This window comes from Pseudophryne corroboree, chromosome 6, assembly GCF_028390025.1.
Source record: "Pseudophryne corroboree isolate aPseCor3 chromosome 6, aPseCor3.hap2, whole genome shotgun sequence".
NCBI classification, from domain to species: domain Eukaryota; kingdom Metazoa; phylum Chordata; class Amphibia; order Anura; family Myobatrachidae; genus Pseudophryne; species Pseudophryne corroboree.
In genome coordinates this window covers 183,683,095-183,702,252 of record NC_086449.1, presented here as the reverse complement: position 1 = coordinate 183,702,252, position 19,158 = coordinate 183,683,095, and the positions used below count along the sequence as shown (strand labels likewise).

At 46.9% G+C, this 19,158-nt stretch overlaps 1 protein-coding gene across 1 annotated transcript in view; it reads left to right on the top strand.

The window, feature by feature from the left end:
• Window positions 1-220: 220 nt before the first annotated feature.
• BRF2 (BRF2 RNA polymerase III transcription initiation factor subunit) overlaps window positions 221-19,158 on the top strand; it is a 35,118-nt gene continuing 16,180 nt past the window's right edge. The window contains exon 1 of the mRNA XM_063925458.1: window positions 221-500. Coding sequence (XP_063781528.1) covers window positions 347-500 — 154 coding nt within the window. The 5' untranslated portion in view covers window positions 221-346. The remainder of the gene's footprint in view (window positions 501-19,158) is intronic.

The window sequence follows — 19,158 nt, the reverse complement described above, 5'->3', positions numbered from 1 at the left end:
ATTTGCATTTTAAATACTCGACACAACACAACCCTTCAACTACACAGAGTAGCTATCACATGCAGCGCGACGTTGGGGGATGCTAAAAACGTTTCAATAGTGTGTCTGCAGTGGCAAAGGCTAAACGTCAGCGTTTGGCGGCCATTTTTCTGAAGACTTAATTTTTACAGAAACCAAAGCGATTGAATAAAACAAAATGGCGCTTACTATGGAGCCTATTTAATGACAATCTTCCTATCTGGCGGAAGTGTTTCTCCTGTAGGGATCCGCTGCCCTTACTTACCCTGGTGATCGGGTGCTGGGGATGGAGTTCAGTTGCTGAGCATCACAGTGTGTGGGCCGGGACATGTCGGGCTCTAAGCGGTGTCCTGACTGCGGCTCCAGTGAGATAGTGGAGGACGCTCACTACTCCCAGGAGCAGCTGGTGTGCGCGGACTGCGGGTGTATACTGACAGAGGGACTGCTCACTACTACTCTCGCCGAGGAGGGCTTCCTGCAAGGTGGGCGTCTGGCTGCTTGCTACACTAGGTTCCCCCCTATAATCCTCCTGCGTCAGGGAGGGCAGATGTATCTCCTATCGATCAGCTTCTAATAACCAGTTCTCTAGCACATTCTATATTAAATGACAGAAGCTAATTAGTTGCTTTGGACAACTTCTCCACTTTACTGCTCTGAAATTTATTTTTATTTATTAACAGTTTCTTATATAGCGCAGTAAATTCCGTTGCGCTTTACAATTGGAAATAATGATATAACAAAACTGGGTAATAACAAACAGTCATAGAGGTAGGAGGACCCTGCTTACAATCTATAGGGAAATGTTTGATACATCTATTCCCTGACGCGTCAGCCTTTATGTCATTAAAGTAAGTACAAGCCAATAAATTGGGGAACAGGGTGAAAATCGTCTTGCTATAGCTCAGGGGTGGCCAACCAGTCAGAGACAAAGAGCCAAAAAATCTTGTTAGGTACATCAAAGAGCCGACGTCAAGCCGAAGGCGCGTGTGCAAAAATGGGGTGTGGCTTTGTGCCTGCTAGGCCACACCCCTGGTATAAAATACAATGAAAATGCCAGATCCACATAAAATAAATTTTAAAGCCAGATCCAACATAAAATACATTGAAAAAGACACTTCCACATAAAATAAAAAAATCCAGATCCACATAACATATATTCACATAATACACTTCAGCTCCTCCGTGTGTCACTCCTGCCAGCACCCTCCTGTGTCACTCCAGTCAGCACCCCCATTATGTCTCTCCTGCCAGGATCCTTCTGTGTCACTCCAGCCAGCTCCCCCTTGTTACACTCCAGCCCACCCTCATATGTCACTACAGCCCAGTATCTGGCTCCCTCAGTTTTCAGTCGCCGTAGTGCTGCTGTGTGTCTGGCTGGAGTACACCGGTTTTTCAGGATCTGTTGTGGTCAGGTGACGTTGAGTGTTGGGAGCCACATTTGAATAAAGAAACAGCTGCATGCTGTGGCCACGGCTGCTATAGCTAATAAGCCGCCTTTTTCCTGTGTGTATACAGTTTATGGGGGGGGGTTGGAAGAGACTTGGTTTGATGCAATTTGCCATTCCAGAATGGAGGCTTTGCTTTCCACCCCATAGAGGGGCGCAGTGAATCTTGCTACGTTAGGGCTATTTTAATTGGCTGAAATGTGCACAGCTGGGCACTGTAGTGCACTCAGTTGAATTTACCCCTGGCAGGCAGGCCGTATTTTCTTATCCATCATTTATAAAGCACCAACATAGTACGCAGCTCGGTTCATTAATACACATGTGGCATGATATACCGATGGACCAGATACCGGCGGCCATAATACAGACAGTGGCATCCTGACCTTCAAAATCCCGAAGGCCCCCAAAAAGTAACCTAACCCTCTGCTATCCTCTACCCAAACCCTCCCTGATAGTGCCTAACCACAACCTTCCCTTCCCCGCTGCCTAAACCTAACCCTCCGCGCTTGGTTCCTAACCCTAACCTCCCCTTATACATACCTAACCAGCCCCTCCCCCCCCCCTGCACCCCAACCACCTCCCCCCCCCCACCCTTCCTCTCTTGACCATCATGGTTACAGTAGCTAAACACCTGATACAGTAGTGGATCTTATGATCTTTGCCTACTTTGCATGAATGGCAACTTACGGTAATGGATTTCATGGAAGACAAATGGCCACTTTTATTATAGTACAGAATATTGCAGATCTAAAAATATGTGGACACTATTGGTTGCAGCCTCTTGTGCACAAACAGAGCCTTCACCAAACTCTACAAGATTACAGCTATTAGAAAAATAGTGTGTCACAATGGCACCACCAAATAATATACAAATACAGGGTTGAGTATCCCTTATCCAAAATTCCACATTTTTGGGTCCCCAACTGAGATAATGACATGTATTATATATATTTATAAATAATTTATATAATATATATAATTTCTCTGACGTCCTAGTGGATGCTGGGACTCCGTAAGGACCATGGGGAATAGCGGCTCCGCAGGAGACAGGGCACAAGAATAAAAGCTTTAGGATCAGGTGGTGTGCACTGGCTCCTCCCCCTATGACCCTCCTCCAAGCCTCAGTTAGATTTTTGTGCCTGAACGAGAAGGGTGCAGGCTAGGTGGCTCTCCTGAGCTGCTTAGAATAAAAGTATATTTTAGGTTTTTTATTTTCAGTGAGTCCTGCTGGCAACAGGCTCACTGCATCGTGGGACTAAGGGGAGAAGAAACGGACTCACCTGCGTGCAGAGTGGATCGGGTTTCTTAGGCTACTGGACATTAGCTCCAGAGGGACGATCACAGGTTCAGCCTGGATGGGTCCCGGAGCCGCGCCGCCGGCCCCCTTACAGAGCCAGAAGAGCGAAGAGGTCCGGTGAAATCGGTGGCAGAAGACGATCCTGTCTTCAGACTAAGGTAGCGCACAGCACCGCAGCTGTGCGCCATTGCTCTCAGCACACTTCACACTCCGGTCACTGAGGGTGCAGGGCGCTGGGGGGGAGCGCCCTGAGACGCAATATAACATGATAATACCTTAGATTGGCTAAAGAATACATCACATATAGCTCTTGGGCTATATGGATGTATTTTAACCCCTGCCATTTTTTACAGAAAAAGCGGGAGATAAGGACGTCGTGAAGGGGCGGAGCCTATCTCCTCAGCACACAAGCGCCATTTTCCCTCACAGCTCCGCTGGAAGGACGGCTCCCTGACTCTCCCCTGCAGACTTGCTACTGAATCAGGGTAAAAAAGAGAAGGGGGGGCACTATTGGCAGCTAAAAACTATATAAACAGCAGCTATAAGGGAATAACACTTATATAAGGTTATCCCTGTGTATATATATATATATATATATAGCGCTTGGTGTGTGCTGGCAGACTCTCCCTCTGTCTCTCCAAAGGGCTTGTGGGGTCCTGTCCTCTATCAGAGCATTCCCGGTGTGTGTGCTGTGTGTCGGTACGTGTGTGTCGACATGTATGAGGAGGAAAATGATGTGGAGGCGGAGCAATTGCCTGGGTTAGTGATGTCACCTCCTAGGGAGTCGACACCTGACTGGATGATCGTATTTAAAGAATTAAGTGATAATGTCAGCACTTTGCAAAGAACGGTTGATGACATGAGACAGCCGGCAAATCAATTAGTGCCTGTCCAGGCGTCTCAGACACCGCCAGGGGCCCTAAAACGCCCGTTACCTCAGTGGGTCGACACAGACCCAGACACAGATACTGAGTCTAGTGTCGACGGTGAGGAGACAAACGTAATGTCCAGTAGGGCCACACGTTACATGATCACGGCAATGAAGGAAGCATTGAACATTTCTGACACTACAAGTACCACAAAGAAGGGTATTATGTGGGGTGTGAAAAAAACTACCAATAGTTTTCCCTGAGTCAGATGAGTTAAATGAGGTGTGTGATAAAGCGTGGGTTTCCCCCGACAAAAAACTGCTAAAAAATTATTGGCACTATATCCTTTCCCGTTAGAGGTTAGGACACGTTGGGAAACACCCCCTAGGGTAGATAAGGCGCTCACACGTTTATCTAAACAAGTAGCGTTACCGTCTCCTGATACGGCCACCCTCAAAGAACCAGCAGATAGAAGCCTGGAAAATATTCTTAAAAGTATATACACACATACTGGTGTTATACTGCGACCAGCAATCGCTTCAGCCTGGATGTGCAGTGCTGGCGTCGCGTGGTCGGATTCCCTGACTGAAAATATTGATACCCTGGATAGGGACAATATACTGTTAACTATAGAGCATTTGAAGGATGCATTACTATATATGCGTGATGCACAGAGGGATATTTGCACCCTGGCATCAAGAGTAAGTGCTATGTCCATTTCTGCCAGAAGAGCGTTATGGACGCGACAGTGGTCAGGCGATGCGGATTCCAAACGACATATGGAAGTATTGCCGTATAAAGGGGAGGAGTTATTTGGGGCTGGTCTATCGGACCTGGTGGCCACGGCAACGGCTGGAAAATCCACCTTTTTACCCCAGGTCACTTCACATCAGCAGAAAAAGACACCGTCTTTTCAAACTCAGTCCTTTCGTTCCCATAAGTACAAGCGAGCTAAAGGCCATTCCTTCCTGCCCCGGGGCAGAGGAAGGGGAAAAAGACTGCACCATGCAGCCGCTTCCCAGGAGCAGAAGCCCTCCCCTGCTTCTGCCAAGTCTTCAGCATGACGCTGGGGCTTTACAAGCAGACTCAGACATGGTGGGGGCCCGTCTCAAGAATTTCAACGCGCAGTGGGCTCACTCGCAAGTGGACCCCTGGATTCTACAGGTGGTATCGCAGGGGTACAAACTGGAATTCGAGGCGTTTCCCCCTCGCCGGTTCCTGAAGTCTGCTCTACCAAAGTCTCCCTCCGACAGGGAGGCAGTTTTGGAAGCCATTCACAAGCTGTATTCCCAGCAGGTGATAGTCAAGGTACCCCTCCTACAACAGGGAAAGGGGTATTATTCCACGCTGTTTGTGGTACCGAAGCCGGACGGCTCGGTGAGACCAATTTTAAATCTGAAATCCCTGAACACTTACATAAAGAGGTTCAAATTCAAGATGGAATCACTCAGAGCGGTGATAGCAAACCTGGAAGAAGGGGACTATATGGTGTCTCTGGACATCAAGGATGCTTATCTCCACGTCCCAATCTACCCATCTCACCAAGGGTACCTCAGGTTTGTAGTACAAAACTGTCATTATCAGTTTCAGACGCTGCCGTTTGGGTTGTCCACGGCACCTCGGGTCTTTACCAAGGTCTTCGAAGAAAAGGCATCTTAATTATCCCTTACTTGGACGATCTCCTGATAAGGGCAAGGTCCAGGGAACAGTTAGAAGTCGGAGTAGCACTATCTCAGGTAGTGTTACGTCAGCACGGGTGGATCCTAAATATTCCAAAATCGCAGCTGATTCCAACGACACGTCTACTGTTCCTAGGAATGATTATGGACACAGTCCAGAAAAAGGTGTTTCTCCCGGAGGAGAAGGCCAGGGAGTTATCCGAGCTAGTCAGGAACCTCCTAAAACCAGGCCAGGTGTCAGTGCATCAGTGCACGAGGGTCCTGGGAAAAATGGTGGCTTCTTACGAAGCAATTCCATTCGGAAGATTCCATGCAAGAACGTTTCAGTGGGATCTACTGGACAAATGGTCCGGATCACATCTTCAGATGCATCAGCGGATAACCCTGTCGACAAGGACAAGGGTGTCTCTTCTGTGGTGGCTGCAGAGTGCTCATCTACTAGAGGGCCGCAGATTTGGCATTCAGGATTGGGTCCTGGTGACCACGGACGCCAGCCTGAGAGGCTGGGGGGCAGTCACACAGGGAAAAAATTTCCAGGGCTTGTGGTCAAGCATGGAAACATCTCTTCATATAAACATTCTGGAACTAAGGGCCATTTACAATGCCCTAAGTCAAGCGAAACCCCTGCTTCAGGGTCAGGCGGTATTGATCCAATCGGACAACATCACGTCAGTCGCCCACGTAAACAGACAGGGCGGCACGAGAAGCAGGAGGGCAATGGCAGAAGCTGCAAGGATTCTTCGCTGGGCGGAAAATCATGTGATAGCTCTGTCAGCAGTGTTCATTCCGGGAGTGGACAACTGGGAAGCAGACTTCCTCAGCAGACACGACCTTCACCCGGGAGAGTGGGGACTTCACCCAGAAGTCTTCCACCTGATTGTAAACCGTTGGGAAAAACCAAAGGTGGACATGATGGCGTCACGTCTAAACAAAAAACTAGACAGATATTGCGCCAGGTCAAGGGACCCTCAGGCAATAGCGGTGGACGCTCTGGTGACACCGTGGGTGTACCAGTCAGTGTATGTGTTCCCTCCTCTGCCTCTCATACCAAAAGTACTGAGAATCATAAGAAGGAGAGGAGTAAGAACGATACTCGTGGTTCCGGATTGGCCAAGAAGGACTTGGTACCCGGAACTTCAAGAGATGCTCACGGAAGACCCGTGGCCTCTACCTCTAAGAAAGGACCTGCTCCAGCAGGGGCCTTGTCTGTTCCAAGACTTACCGCGGCTGCGTTTGACGGCATGGCGGTTGAACGCCGGATCCTGAAGGAAAAAGGCATTCCAGATGAAGTCATCCCTACCCTGGTCAAAGCCAGGAAGGATGTAACCGCAAAACATTATCACCGCATTTGGCGAAAATATGTTGCGTGGTGTGAGGCCAAGAAGGCCCCTACAGAGGAATTTCAACTGGGTCGTTTCCTCCATTTCCTGCAAACAGGACCGTCTATGGGCCTAAAATTAGGGTCAATTAAGGTTCAAATTTCGGCCCTGTCGATTTTCTTCCAGAAAGAACTGGCTTCAGTACCTGAAGTTCAGACATTTGTAAAAGGGGTACTGCATATACAACCTCCTTTTGTGCCTCCAGTGGCACCTTGGGATCTCAATGTTGTTTTGAGGTTCCTTAAGTCACATTGGTTTGAACCACTCACCACTGTGGACTTAAAATATCTCACATGGAAGGTGACGATGCTGTTAGCCCTGGCTTCAGCCAGGCGTGTGTCAGAATTGGCGGCTTTATCATATAAAAGCCCTTACTTAATTTTTCATTCTGACAGGGCAGAATTGAGGACTCGTCCTCAATTTCTCACTAAGGTGGTTTCTGCCTTTCACATGAACCAACCTATTGTGGTGCCTGTGGCTACTAGGGACTTGGAGGACTCCAAGTTACTTGACGTTGTCAGGGCCCTGAAAATATATGTTTCCAGGACGGCTGGAGTCAGAAAGTCTGACTCGCTGTTTATCCTGTATGCACCCAACAAGCTGGGTGCTCCTGCTTCTAAGCAGACTATTGCTCGTTGGATTTGTAGTACAATTCAGTTTGCACATTCTGTGGCAGGCCTGCCACAGCCAAAATCTGTAAAAGCCCATTCCACAAGGAAAGTGGGCTCATCTTGGGCGGCTGCCCGAGGGGTCTCGGCTTTACAACTTTGCCGAGCAGCTACTTGGTCAGGGGCAAACACGTTTGCTAAATTCTACAAATTTGATACCCTGGCTGAGGAGGACCTGGAGTTCTCTCATTCGGTGCTGCAGAGTCATCCGCACTCTCCCGCCCGTTTGGGAGCTTTGGTATAATCCCCATGGTCCTTACGGAGTCCCAGCATCCACTAGGACGTCAGAGAAAATAAGATTTTACTTACCGATAAATCTATTTCTCGTAGTCCGTAGTGGATGCTGGGCGCCCATCCCAAGTGCGGATTGTCTGCAATACTTGTACATAGTTATTGTTAACTAAATCGGGTTATTGTTGTTGTGAGCCATCTTTTCAGAGGCTCCTTCGTTGTTATCATACTGTTAACTGGGTTCAGATCACAAGTTGTACGGTGTGGCTGGTATGAGTCTTACCCGGGATTCAATATCCTTCCTTATTATGTACGCTCGTCCGGGCACAGTATCCTAACTGAGGCTTGGAGGAGGGTCATAGGGGGAGGAGCCAGTGCACACCACCTGATCCTAAAGCTTTTATTCTTGTGCCCTGTCTCCTGCGGAGCCGCTATTCCCCATGGTCCTTACGGAGTCCCAGCATCCACTACGGACTACGAGAAATAGATTTATCGGTAAGTAAAATCTTATTATTTGTCATTATCTCAGTAGGGGACCCAAAAACTGTACACCTTTTTTTGTGCAATTAATCAAATGTCCCTGCATGAAGGTTTAATAAAGTGAAAGACTCGTCCTTCAAATCAGAAATCGGATAAACACTTATAACTTGTCTCCCTGGTACTAGAACTCAAGAAAATACAGACATATAGTGCACTATTGTCTCAAAGTACTAGATTAATTTGATTAATGAATTGCACTCATATTTCATATTGAGCGTATTTTACCATCACTGGCACATAAGCATCACAGTTTCTCAGGACTCCAGGATATTTTCTTCTGTACTAAAAACTAAGGAGTGGAACAATAGCTCAATATTGTCTCCTAAGATAAAAATAATTTATTTAATAATTTCACATAGAAATAGAATAAAAGGCATATATCACCATAGGGAAAAAATCCCTCAGAGGATCATCAGCATCCCCGGATTACAGCAGCCTGCCGCGTAAAAATGGTCACAAAGTGTTGGAAGCGAATATTTCAAATTCCCTGCTGTTCTAGATGCGATGTCCAGTGAGATGGTGTCCCGTGCTTGAACGCATTTTTGGACAAGTTGTCCTTCATCAGAAGCACTTTTAATATAGAAAAGGGGGTACTTATTTTTTCAAAAAAATTGGCAACTTACATTGAAGGTTTACCCGCCCAAACTCAGGAGAGTATATGGAAGGATTTGGAACATACCGATTGGGTCCTGATTTGGCAGGTCCATTAAAATAGTTCTCAATCCACTACCCCTTGTTTGTACCATTTTACACTTTTATCTACTTGAACTGTCGGGACATTTTTATGATCCCTGGACTTCTGAAGCTGTATACACGGTGAGATTTCTCCTTTTGATTTTGACTATATCGCAAGGAAAGTTAGTGGAAATTGCAAGGTGTTAGGCAGCTGCGTTACCGATTCGAACCCAATGTGCGCTCCCGCATGGTCAGTATCGTAAGGCTAGATAGACTGTGCAGGCAAGTCAATCTTGACTATCTAGTGTACTATCTAGTACAAATTGTATAGTCAAAATCTGTGCTATCTGGGCTCAGGGTGAGTTCAGGGAAAATCGCATCGGCAAAATCAGGCATAGCAAGGATCTCACCGTGTGTACACACCTTGAGTCATTTACTCTGCTTGATTTTACTTTGCCCCCATTTCCATTCCCCCTAGGTGGGTTCTGATGCGACATGGGTTCTATATACTATACGCACATGTAAGTCAGCTATTATGTGTTTATTAGGTATGCGGGATCTCGACTGTCCCAATACCAATGCCGGGATCCCGATGGGGGTCCTATACCACCGCCCGAATACCACTGAGGTAGGTGATTCCCCTTCTATTGGTGTCCACGACACCCATAGAGGGAGAATAGAACCTGCTCACCGCCGAGCCCTCAAGGGGCTTAGTTGCGATGGCGCTCGCCCGCCTGCCGGCATTCTAGCGCCCGGGATGGGATGTCGGTATACTGACATGCGGCATCCCGTGCGGCGGGATCACATACCGATCCCATTTATTTTTTCTTCCTTCTGTGTGAATGTAGTGCTTTATGCCATACCGTGATTCTTTGTTTCCCTCTTGTACGTCTTTTATACAAATTATAGTACTTACACTTTCACTTTCATGGCTATCTATAAACAAAAATATAAAATGACCGTAATCTATATATTTGATTTATGTCAAAGAATTATCACGGATTAGTTATTAGATATTGTATTCTGTTTTATTCTTGACATGTTCATTGTGTACTCTTAGATTACTGTTCAATAAACAGTTATAAAAAATGTTTTAATGTGTAAGTGAGCAATGAATACACCTGTGCACCTGATTGGTGACCTGGAAAACATGAACTGTTGGGGGTGAGTTTGGGAGCCACTGATTTACATAATTGGTCTGGATTCGTTGTGAGAGCAGATTCCTGAAGCTGGCTGATTCAGTGGCTTATGTCGTACTGTTTGGCACACGGATCCCTGCTCCTGATTGCAGCGGATGTAACGTTTGGTTGTGTTTGGGTTTTTAAATTGTTTTTATTAAACTTTAAGTTGCAAAGAATGTTACAGGAAGAAATGTAGAACGATCAGAGATTTTTGAGTAATATGGGTCAGGTTTGGAAATGTAAAGCTAGACATGATCCTCAACCCTAAAGGGCCCCATACACTAAAGCGATAATGCCCGATTTCGGGCATTCGGGCCGATATATCGGATGAGATCGGGCATTTTGGAGGCGTTTCCGTTCCCATCCGATGCGCGGCCCCGTGAGGATTGGATCCTCCAGATTGAATGTGTGAATTCAATCTGGTCCGACCCCGCAGGTGTGGCTGGGATCGGCCAGCATACGATGTATCGTGGACGATCCTGCCCCCCGAGAGGCTGCCGGGGGTGTTCGCCCGCGACATGTCCGTCTGACATGTCGCGGTAGTGTATGGGGCCCTTAAGAAAAGCCTTAATATTAGCAAAACCCCATTTGCTAAGATCAATGTAAAAACTACCCCTAATAAGTTTATTTCCAAATGCTAATTTTGCTTAACAATTGAAACCTCCCTTTTTATTTGGCTGTGTGTCTCATTCATATCCTACTGTACTGGCCTCACACAAACATGAAGGCTAAATTATGGAAGTAGAAAATGCTAGACTATGGGAAAATGGATATATCTTTTTTAAAGGTGGAGCTCCTATATTTAACTGAATGCAGCCATTTATATATGTAAGCAGATGGTTTCGGGGAGGGGCTAGGACTGCACACCGTCATTTTAAACCTAACGGGTACTATTATGGTGAGACTTGTAGTGCCATGCAGGAAAAAGAAGATGCTCAAGCACTAAGAATAGTCAAAACAGATATAATAACCTCTGCAAATAAGAGTATAAGGGGAATATTTATAACCATACGCATCTCAGATGTGGATGGGATGTGGTAAGTTTGCTCAAATTTACATAGCGACATTGGAATACATCTCAAGGATGTATGAAATATCACATGCAGGGACAGAGCCGGCAAGACAGCTCTGTCCCTGCGAATCCTGTTACCGCACTTCTCCGAGTATTTTTTTTACTAAAAACACCATGTGTGTGACCGTGCATGCTACGCTTACACTTACCTGCAGCCAGGAGTGGTGATCTGGTGAGGACAGCCAGTCATCTGATCCTGTACTCCTGCTGTGCCCCCTGGTGCTGTAGGCTGAAATTGCGGCTTCACAGCATCTGAGTTCACTTACTATACCAGGGGATCACAGCAGGAACACAGCAATCAGCTGTCCACCTTCCCTCACCGGATCACCAATCCCTGGCTGCAGGTGTTACTTTTTGTTTTGTTTTTTTCTTTTTTTACACAGCAATCAGCCTGTGGTCTGTCGGACACACATCTGATCACAGGGTCCAACTAGACTAAAGGCCCATATACACGGCCGATTTGGGGAGAGATGTGTGCTGAGCGATTCGCTCAGCACACATCTCCCCCCCCCCCCCCCCCCCCCCCCCCTGCTCAGCACAGCGCAATGTGTGCTGAACGGGGGGGGGGGGGGGCGCTCATTTCACCCAGCGGGTGAAGTGAGTGACCTGCTAGATTGGCCAATCTAGCACCAGCGATAGCGATGCGCGGGGCTGCGCATCGCTATCACTGTGAGGGGTACACAGATTGCTTAGATTTTAAGCAGCGATCGCTCCGTGAGTACCCCCCTTAAGGGAACCAGAAGGAAGCCTGGATAATGCTATCAAAAGATAGTATTATTATTTATCACAGTGCTCCCCCTGGCATTTTTGCACAGTTTAATTTTAGTCCATTTGGGCAGATCATATTTCCCATTATAAGCTTGGGAAATGCAGTCTGACTGCTAAAAAGAAATGAGAAGTTACGGGCTTGGAGAAGAATTTTGTGCATTCTCATCCAATTGCCTATTAGTACATTTAGGTGATACTAAAATAATGTGAAAACTGTTGGGTCCATAACATGGCCAATATTAACATGTATAAACATGACGAAAGATGTTTACGTGTCCTCGGAGGCAGGGGAGAACTGTTGTCTGCCTATATTTCCAATTAGATGTCTTTTGCGCCAGCCATTTATAACTGTATATAGGAAAGCAGATTTTTATGCGCACAGATTAAAAACCTTTCAATGTTAAACTTGTGCGTTTGCGAATAATGAGGTTAATTCAGAGATGTACACAAGCCTGATGTTTGTCAGTCTGCGCATTATCTGTGTCTGCGATGAAGGTTGCAGTGCCCCCTAAGCCGCAGAATGATTGACATATACTACTGTAGCGTTACATCCCGTATAAAATGTTGCCTAAAAAGGTTAAATGCCCTTGTCACTGATTGGGTGCTAGAATGAACAATGTCTATATAACAACCAGGCAGAATCATTTAATTTCTGCATTATAGATATAATTATATCAAATGCACATTAGCAGCTGTGGGCCTTTTGCAAGGGTAATACAATCACAAAGTGCTATCTGTCTGGGATGGTATCGGGATCCTGGCGATTGGGATGAAGGCTGTCAAAATCCGGATCCCATCTGGCTGATATACTGGCTTAGCTGGAAAGCACTGCATCGGGTTAGAATGATAAAGCGGTCTATTTAGCTAAATACACCTGAAAAGCCCCCAAAAGATGAAAGTTTTCAGAAGGTGGACAAACCCCATAATTTAACTAAATTAAAATGTTGACAACAATTACAACGTATACAGCTGTAATCTACAAGTTTGATTTACTGGGACAGAAAGTACATGGTTAAATCATTTAGTCACTGGTTACAATAAGAAACAATGTTCTGGATCCTAATAAGTAGATCTTAATTACATTCTTACACTGGTGCTTTAATATATGGCTGTAAATAATAGCCTGTGAGCTGCAGGGTGCCGCAAGATTTAGTAGATTCAGTAACAGGCTTTCTCATACGTCCTAGAGGATGCTGGGGTCCACTTCAGTACCATGGGGTATAGTCTGTTCCGCAGGAGCCATGGTCACTTTAAGACTTTTTCAGAGTGAGAACTGGCTCCTCCCTCTATGCCCCTCCTCCAGACCTCAGTTTAGAAAATGTGCCCAGGCAGATTGGTCGCACTCTAGTGGAGCTCTACTGAGTTTCACTAAAAGACTTTATGTTAGGTTTTTTATTTTCAGGGAGACTGCTGGCAACCGTCTCGCTGCTTCGTGGGACTTAGGGGGAAGAAGTAGGAACCAACTTCCTAAAGAGTTTCATGGCTCTGCTTCTGTTGACAGGACACCATTAGCTCCTGAAGGGTACTGAACACTAGCTGCGGCTATGCGCTCACTCCCACAGCATGCCATCACCCCCCTAACAGAACCAGAAGTCAGAAGACTGGTGAGTAGTATTACCGGAGGTCTGTTGAGAGGGATCTCCGGTCATCGTGACGGCTTAAGGTACCGCGCAGCGAGCAGGAACACTGCACGAACATGCTCTCCACAACACAGCGCCCTGAGCAGCATGAAACCTATGCTCACTGGCAAAAGTTGGCATATGATGCTGTGGCACAATCCTACATCCCCGCCAGTATAAATATCTAGTTCAATAGCTAAGGAAAAATGTGCCATTGCAGGGGGCGGGGCTTATTCCTCAGGCAGCCAGCACACTGCTCAGCGCCATTTTCTCTAACGTCCTAGTGGATGCTGGGGACTCCGTAAGGACCATGGGGAATAGACGGGCTCCGCAGGAGACATGGGCACTTTAAGAAAGAATTTTAGATTCTGGTGTGCTCTAGCTCCCCCCTCTATGACCCTCCTCCAGACCTCAGTTTGAATCTGTGCCCGGACGAGCTGGGTGCTGTTCAGTGAGCTCTCCTGAGCTTGCTGTAAGAAAGTATTTTGTTAGGTTTTCTTTATTTTCAGGGAGCTCTGCTGGCAACAGACTCCCTGCATCGTGGGACTGAGGGGAGAGAAGCAGCCCTACTCTCTGCAGACAGGTCCTGCTTCTTAGGCTACTGGACACTATTAGCTCCAGAGGGATCGTACACAGGATCTCACCCTCGTCGTCCGATCCCGGAGCCGCGCCGCCGTCCCCCTCGCAGAGCTGGAAGACAGAAGCCGGGTGAAAGAAGCAAGAAGACTTCGTAATCGGCGGCAGAAGACTCCAGTCTTCACTGAGGTAGCGCACAGCACTGCAGCTGTGCGCCATTGCTCCCACACTACACCCACATACTCCGGTCACTGTAAGGGTGCAGGGCGCAGGGGGGGGCGCCCTGGGCAGCAATTAGAGACCTCTTTGGCAAAAGTTTGCATATATACAGTTGGGCACTGTATATATGTATGAGCCCCCGCCAAGAATTGTACATTAAAGCGGGACAGAAGCCCGCCGCTGAGGGGGCGGTGCTTCTTCCTCAGCACTCACCAGCGCCATTTTTTCTCCACAGCTCCGCTGAGATGAAGCTACCCAGGCTCTCCCCTGCAGATACACGGTAGAAGAGGGTAAAAAGAGAGGGGGGGCACATAATTTGGCGCAGAAAAGCAATATAACAGCGGCTACTGGGTTAACATTAAGTTACTGTGTTATTCCTGGGTTATATAGCGCTCGGGTGTGTGCTGGCATACTCTCTCTCTGTCTCCCCAAAGGGCTTTGTGGGGGAACTGTCTTCAAAAAGAGCATTCCCTGTGTGTGTGGTGTGTCGGTACGCTTGTGTCGACATGTTTGACGAGGAAGGCTATGTGGAAACAGAGCTGGAGCAAATGAATGTGGTGTCTCCGCCGATGGCGCCGACACCTGATTGGATGGATATGTGGAAGGTTTTAAATGATAATGTTAATTCCTTGCATAAAAGGTTGGATAAAGCTGAAACCTTAGGACAGTCAGGGTCTCAGCCCATGCCTGATCCTATGTCGCAGAGGCCGCCAGGGTCTCAGAAGCGCCCACTATCCCAAATTGTTGACACAGATACCGACATGGATTCCGACTCCAGTGTCGATTACGATGATGCAAAGTTACAGCCTAAATTGGCTAAATCCATCCGTTATATGATTATAGCAATTAAGGATGTGTTGCACATCACAGAGGAAACCCCAGTCCCTGACAAGAGGGTTCATATGTATGGGGAAAAAAGGCAGGTGGTGACCTTCCCCCCTTCACACGAGCTAAATGAGTTATGTGAAAAGGCTTGGGAATCTCCAGATAAAAAACTGCAGATTTCCAAACGTATGCTTATGGCGTATCCTTTCCCGCCAACGGACAGGTTACGCTGGGAATCCTCCCCTAGAATGGACAAAGCTTTAACACGCTTATCCAAGAGGGTAGCCCTGCCGTCACAGGATACCGCCACCCTAAAAGATGCTGCGGATAGAAAGCAAGAGGGTACCCTGAAGTCCATTTATACACATTCAGGTACCTTACTAAGGCTGGCAATTGCGTCGGCCTGGGTGTGTAGTGCTGTAGCAGCATGGACGGATACCTTATCTGAGGAACTTGATACCTTAGACAAGGATACTATATTAATGACCCTGGGGCATATAAAAGACGCTGTCCTATATATGAGAGATGCTCAAAGAGACATTAGCCTACTGGGCTGTAGAATAAATAATATGTCGATTTCTGCCAGAAGGGTCCTGGACAGGTGATGCCGACTCAAAAAGGCACATGGAGGTTTTACCTTACAAGGGTGAGGAATTGTTTGGGGAGGGTCTCTCGGACCTGGTCTCCACAGCTACTGCTGGAAAGTCAAATTTTTTGCCATATGTTTTCTCACAACCTAAGAAAGCACCGTATTACCAAATGCAGTCCTTTCGATCACAAAAAGGCAAGAAAGTCCGAGGTGCGTCCTTTCTTGCCAGAGGCAGGGGCAGAGGAAGGAAGCTGCACAACATAGCTAGTTCCCAGGAACAGAAGTCCTCCCCGGCTTCCACTAAATCCACCGCATGACGCTGGGGCTCCACAGGCGGAGCTAGGCCCGGTGGGGGCACGTCTCCGAAATTTCAGCCACAAGTGGGTTCACTCCCAGGTGGATCCCTGGGCAATAGATAATGTGTCTCAGGGATACAAGCTGGAATTCGAAGAGATGCCCCCTCACCGATACCTCAAATCGGCCCTGCCAGCTTCCCCATTAGAGAGGGAAATAGTGTTAGCTGCAATTCACAAATTGTATCTTCAACAGGTGGTGGTCAAGGTTCCCCTCCTTCAACAAGGAAAGGGTTATTATTCGACCATGTTTGTGGTACCGAAACCGGACGGTTCGGTCAGACCCATATTGAATTTAAAATCCCTGAACATATACCTGAAAAGGTTCAAGTTCAAGATGGAATCGCTCAGAGCGGTCATCGCAAGCCTGGAAGGGGGGGATTTTATGGTGTCTCTGGACATAAAGGATGCATACCTTCATGTCCCCATTTATCCACCTCATCAGGCGTACCTCAGATTTGTGGTACAGGATTGTCATTACCAGTTTCAGACGTTGCCGTTTGGTCTCTCCACGGCACCGAGAATATTTACCAAGGTAATGGCGGAAATGATGGTACTCCTGCGGAAGCAAGGGGTCACAATTATCCCATACTTGGACGATCTCCTCATAAAGGCGAGGTCCAGAGAGCAGTTGCTGATCAGCGTAGCACGCTCTCTGGAAGTGTTACGACAACACGGCTGGATTCTAAATATTCCAAAGTCGCAGTTGGTTCCTACGACTCGTCTGCCCTTCCTGGGCATGATTCTGGACACAGACCAGAAGAAGGTTTATCTCCCGATGGAGAAGGCTCAAGAACTCATGACACTGGTCAGAAACCTATTGAAACCAAAACAGGTGTCGGTGCATCACTGCACGCGAGTCCTGGGAAAGATGGTGGCATCGTACGAGGCCATTCCCTTCGGCAGGTTCCATGCGAGGACCTTTCAATGGGATCTACTGGACAAATGGTCCGGATCACATCTTCAAATGCATCGGTTAATCACCCTATCCCCCAGGGCCAGGGTGTCTCTCCTGTGGTGGCTGCAGAGTGCTCACCTCCTCGAGGGCCGCAGATTCGGCATTCAGGACTGGGTCCTGGTGACCACGGATGCAAGCCTCCGAGGGTGGGGGGCAGTCACACAGGGAAGAAATTTCCAAGGTCTGTGGTCAATTCTTTCTTAAAGTGCCCATGTCTCCTGCGGAGCCCGTCTATTCCCCATGGTCCTTACGGAGTCCCCAGCATCCACTACGGACTACGAGAAATAGATTTACCGGTAAGTAAAATCGTATTTTCTTCCAGCACAGAGCAGGGTAAGAAACGCTGATCCTCCTCTCCACTTCTGACTCAAGTATTAGGGGGAAAAAAGGGGAGGAAAGTGTATACTGTGGTACTATAACCTATTATTGGCAATATAAAAGTCTCTGTGTACAAAGTACACAACACAGGGATTTTTTCTTTAGGCGCTGAGTTGTGGACTGGCAATTCCTTTCTGTGTCCCTCTGACAGATTTTACTGTGGGTCTGTCCCCTATAAGCCCCGGACTGTCTGTGGTGCTCTTCCCCCTGAGGGAGCCATTTTAGGGACTGTGAATGCCAAATTGCTTTCTCACAAATATTTAAAATGCCCACTCTAATATATACTTTAAATGCCTGCACCTCTTATTACCATATCCCATGAATGTGCGCTATATATCGCAAAACACTGCATCCCATAAGAGAAAAACAATACACCTACACATTATCGGAGTTCCAAAGCTCATTGATGTATATATTTGTTATTAAAAGGATATGGGTTCAATTAATTACAAAGTACAGTATACCTATAGTTACACTCACACAGTAAGCAGTTAAAACATACAGTTACATATAGTTACAGTTACATATAGTTACAGTTACATGCCAGCATACAATACCATTATCCTTAAGTTATATATATTCGTCTTTCCATATCACTCTCTCTCTGTAAAGTAATGCTGGGACTCCATCTTCCTCTGAGACCAAAACAGGAACTGACTTCCTGTGTGGTCAGCTTATGTGTTATCTCATTCATGATGAGTCACTAGTCTCTTTGTATATGCTGAACAGGTTCAGCCTTGGGGACGTCCAAAGGGGCTGGCCTGAGCTTCCTGTCCACTGTCCTAATAAGAGTGATTTTTAGCTTTCATACATAATCATAACTATTTGTTGCAATGTCCTACAACATAATAACAAGTATCAAATTAATCTACACATTAAGCTGGTTGTTTTAATAGTAAATATGACAGGTTTATCTTGCTTCGTTCAAATAATACACATACATGACATTACTTCATTACATAATTTTAAATCATCATGATGTCTGGCGCTTGATATCACTATAATCATGTACTGTATGAAATAGGTGTCGAATCCATCTCTGTGGCATGTTCGTGTAAATGCGTGTGTTAAACCATATTTTGCTGTGCTCGCTGCGCGTATTTGCAAGTATAGCGACTCGTGTGTAGTTTGTATGTTCCTTTTATGTAATATTTTTGACTTCGACAGGACACAGGGTTGTAATGTGGTGGTGCTGCCTTCACACCAAGAGCCTGAATGGGTGAAAAAATTACGTGCTAGTGTGGAAGGATGGTAGCGGCCTACGAGGCCATACAGTTTGGCCGATTCCATGCCAGAGTATTCCAGTGGGACCTGTTGGACAAGTGGTCCGTATCTCATCTACACATACATCAGAGGATAATCCCGTCATCCAAAGCCAGAATTTCGCTCCTGTGGTGGCTACACAGTTCTCACCTACTAGAGGGACGCAGGTTCGGGATTCAGGACTGGGTCCTAGTAACCACGGATGCAAGTCTCCGAGGCTGGGGAGCAGTCGCACAGGGGGAAAACTTCCAAGGAAGATGATCAAGTCAAGAAACTTGTCTTCACATAAACGTTCTGGAGTTGAGAGCCTTTTACAACAGCCTTCTACAAGCAGGGCATCTTCTTCAAGATCAACCCGTACAGATCCAGTCGGATAATGTAACAGTAGTCGCGTACATAAATCGTCAATGGCGGAACGAAAAGCAGAGCGGCAATGGCAGAGGTGACAAAGATTCTCCTCTGGGCAGAAAGACATGCAAGAGCTCTGTCGGCAATTTTCATTCCGGGAGTGGACAGCTGGGAAGCAGACACGATCTCCATCCAGGAGAATGTGGCC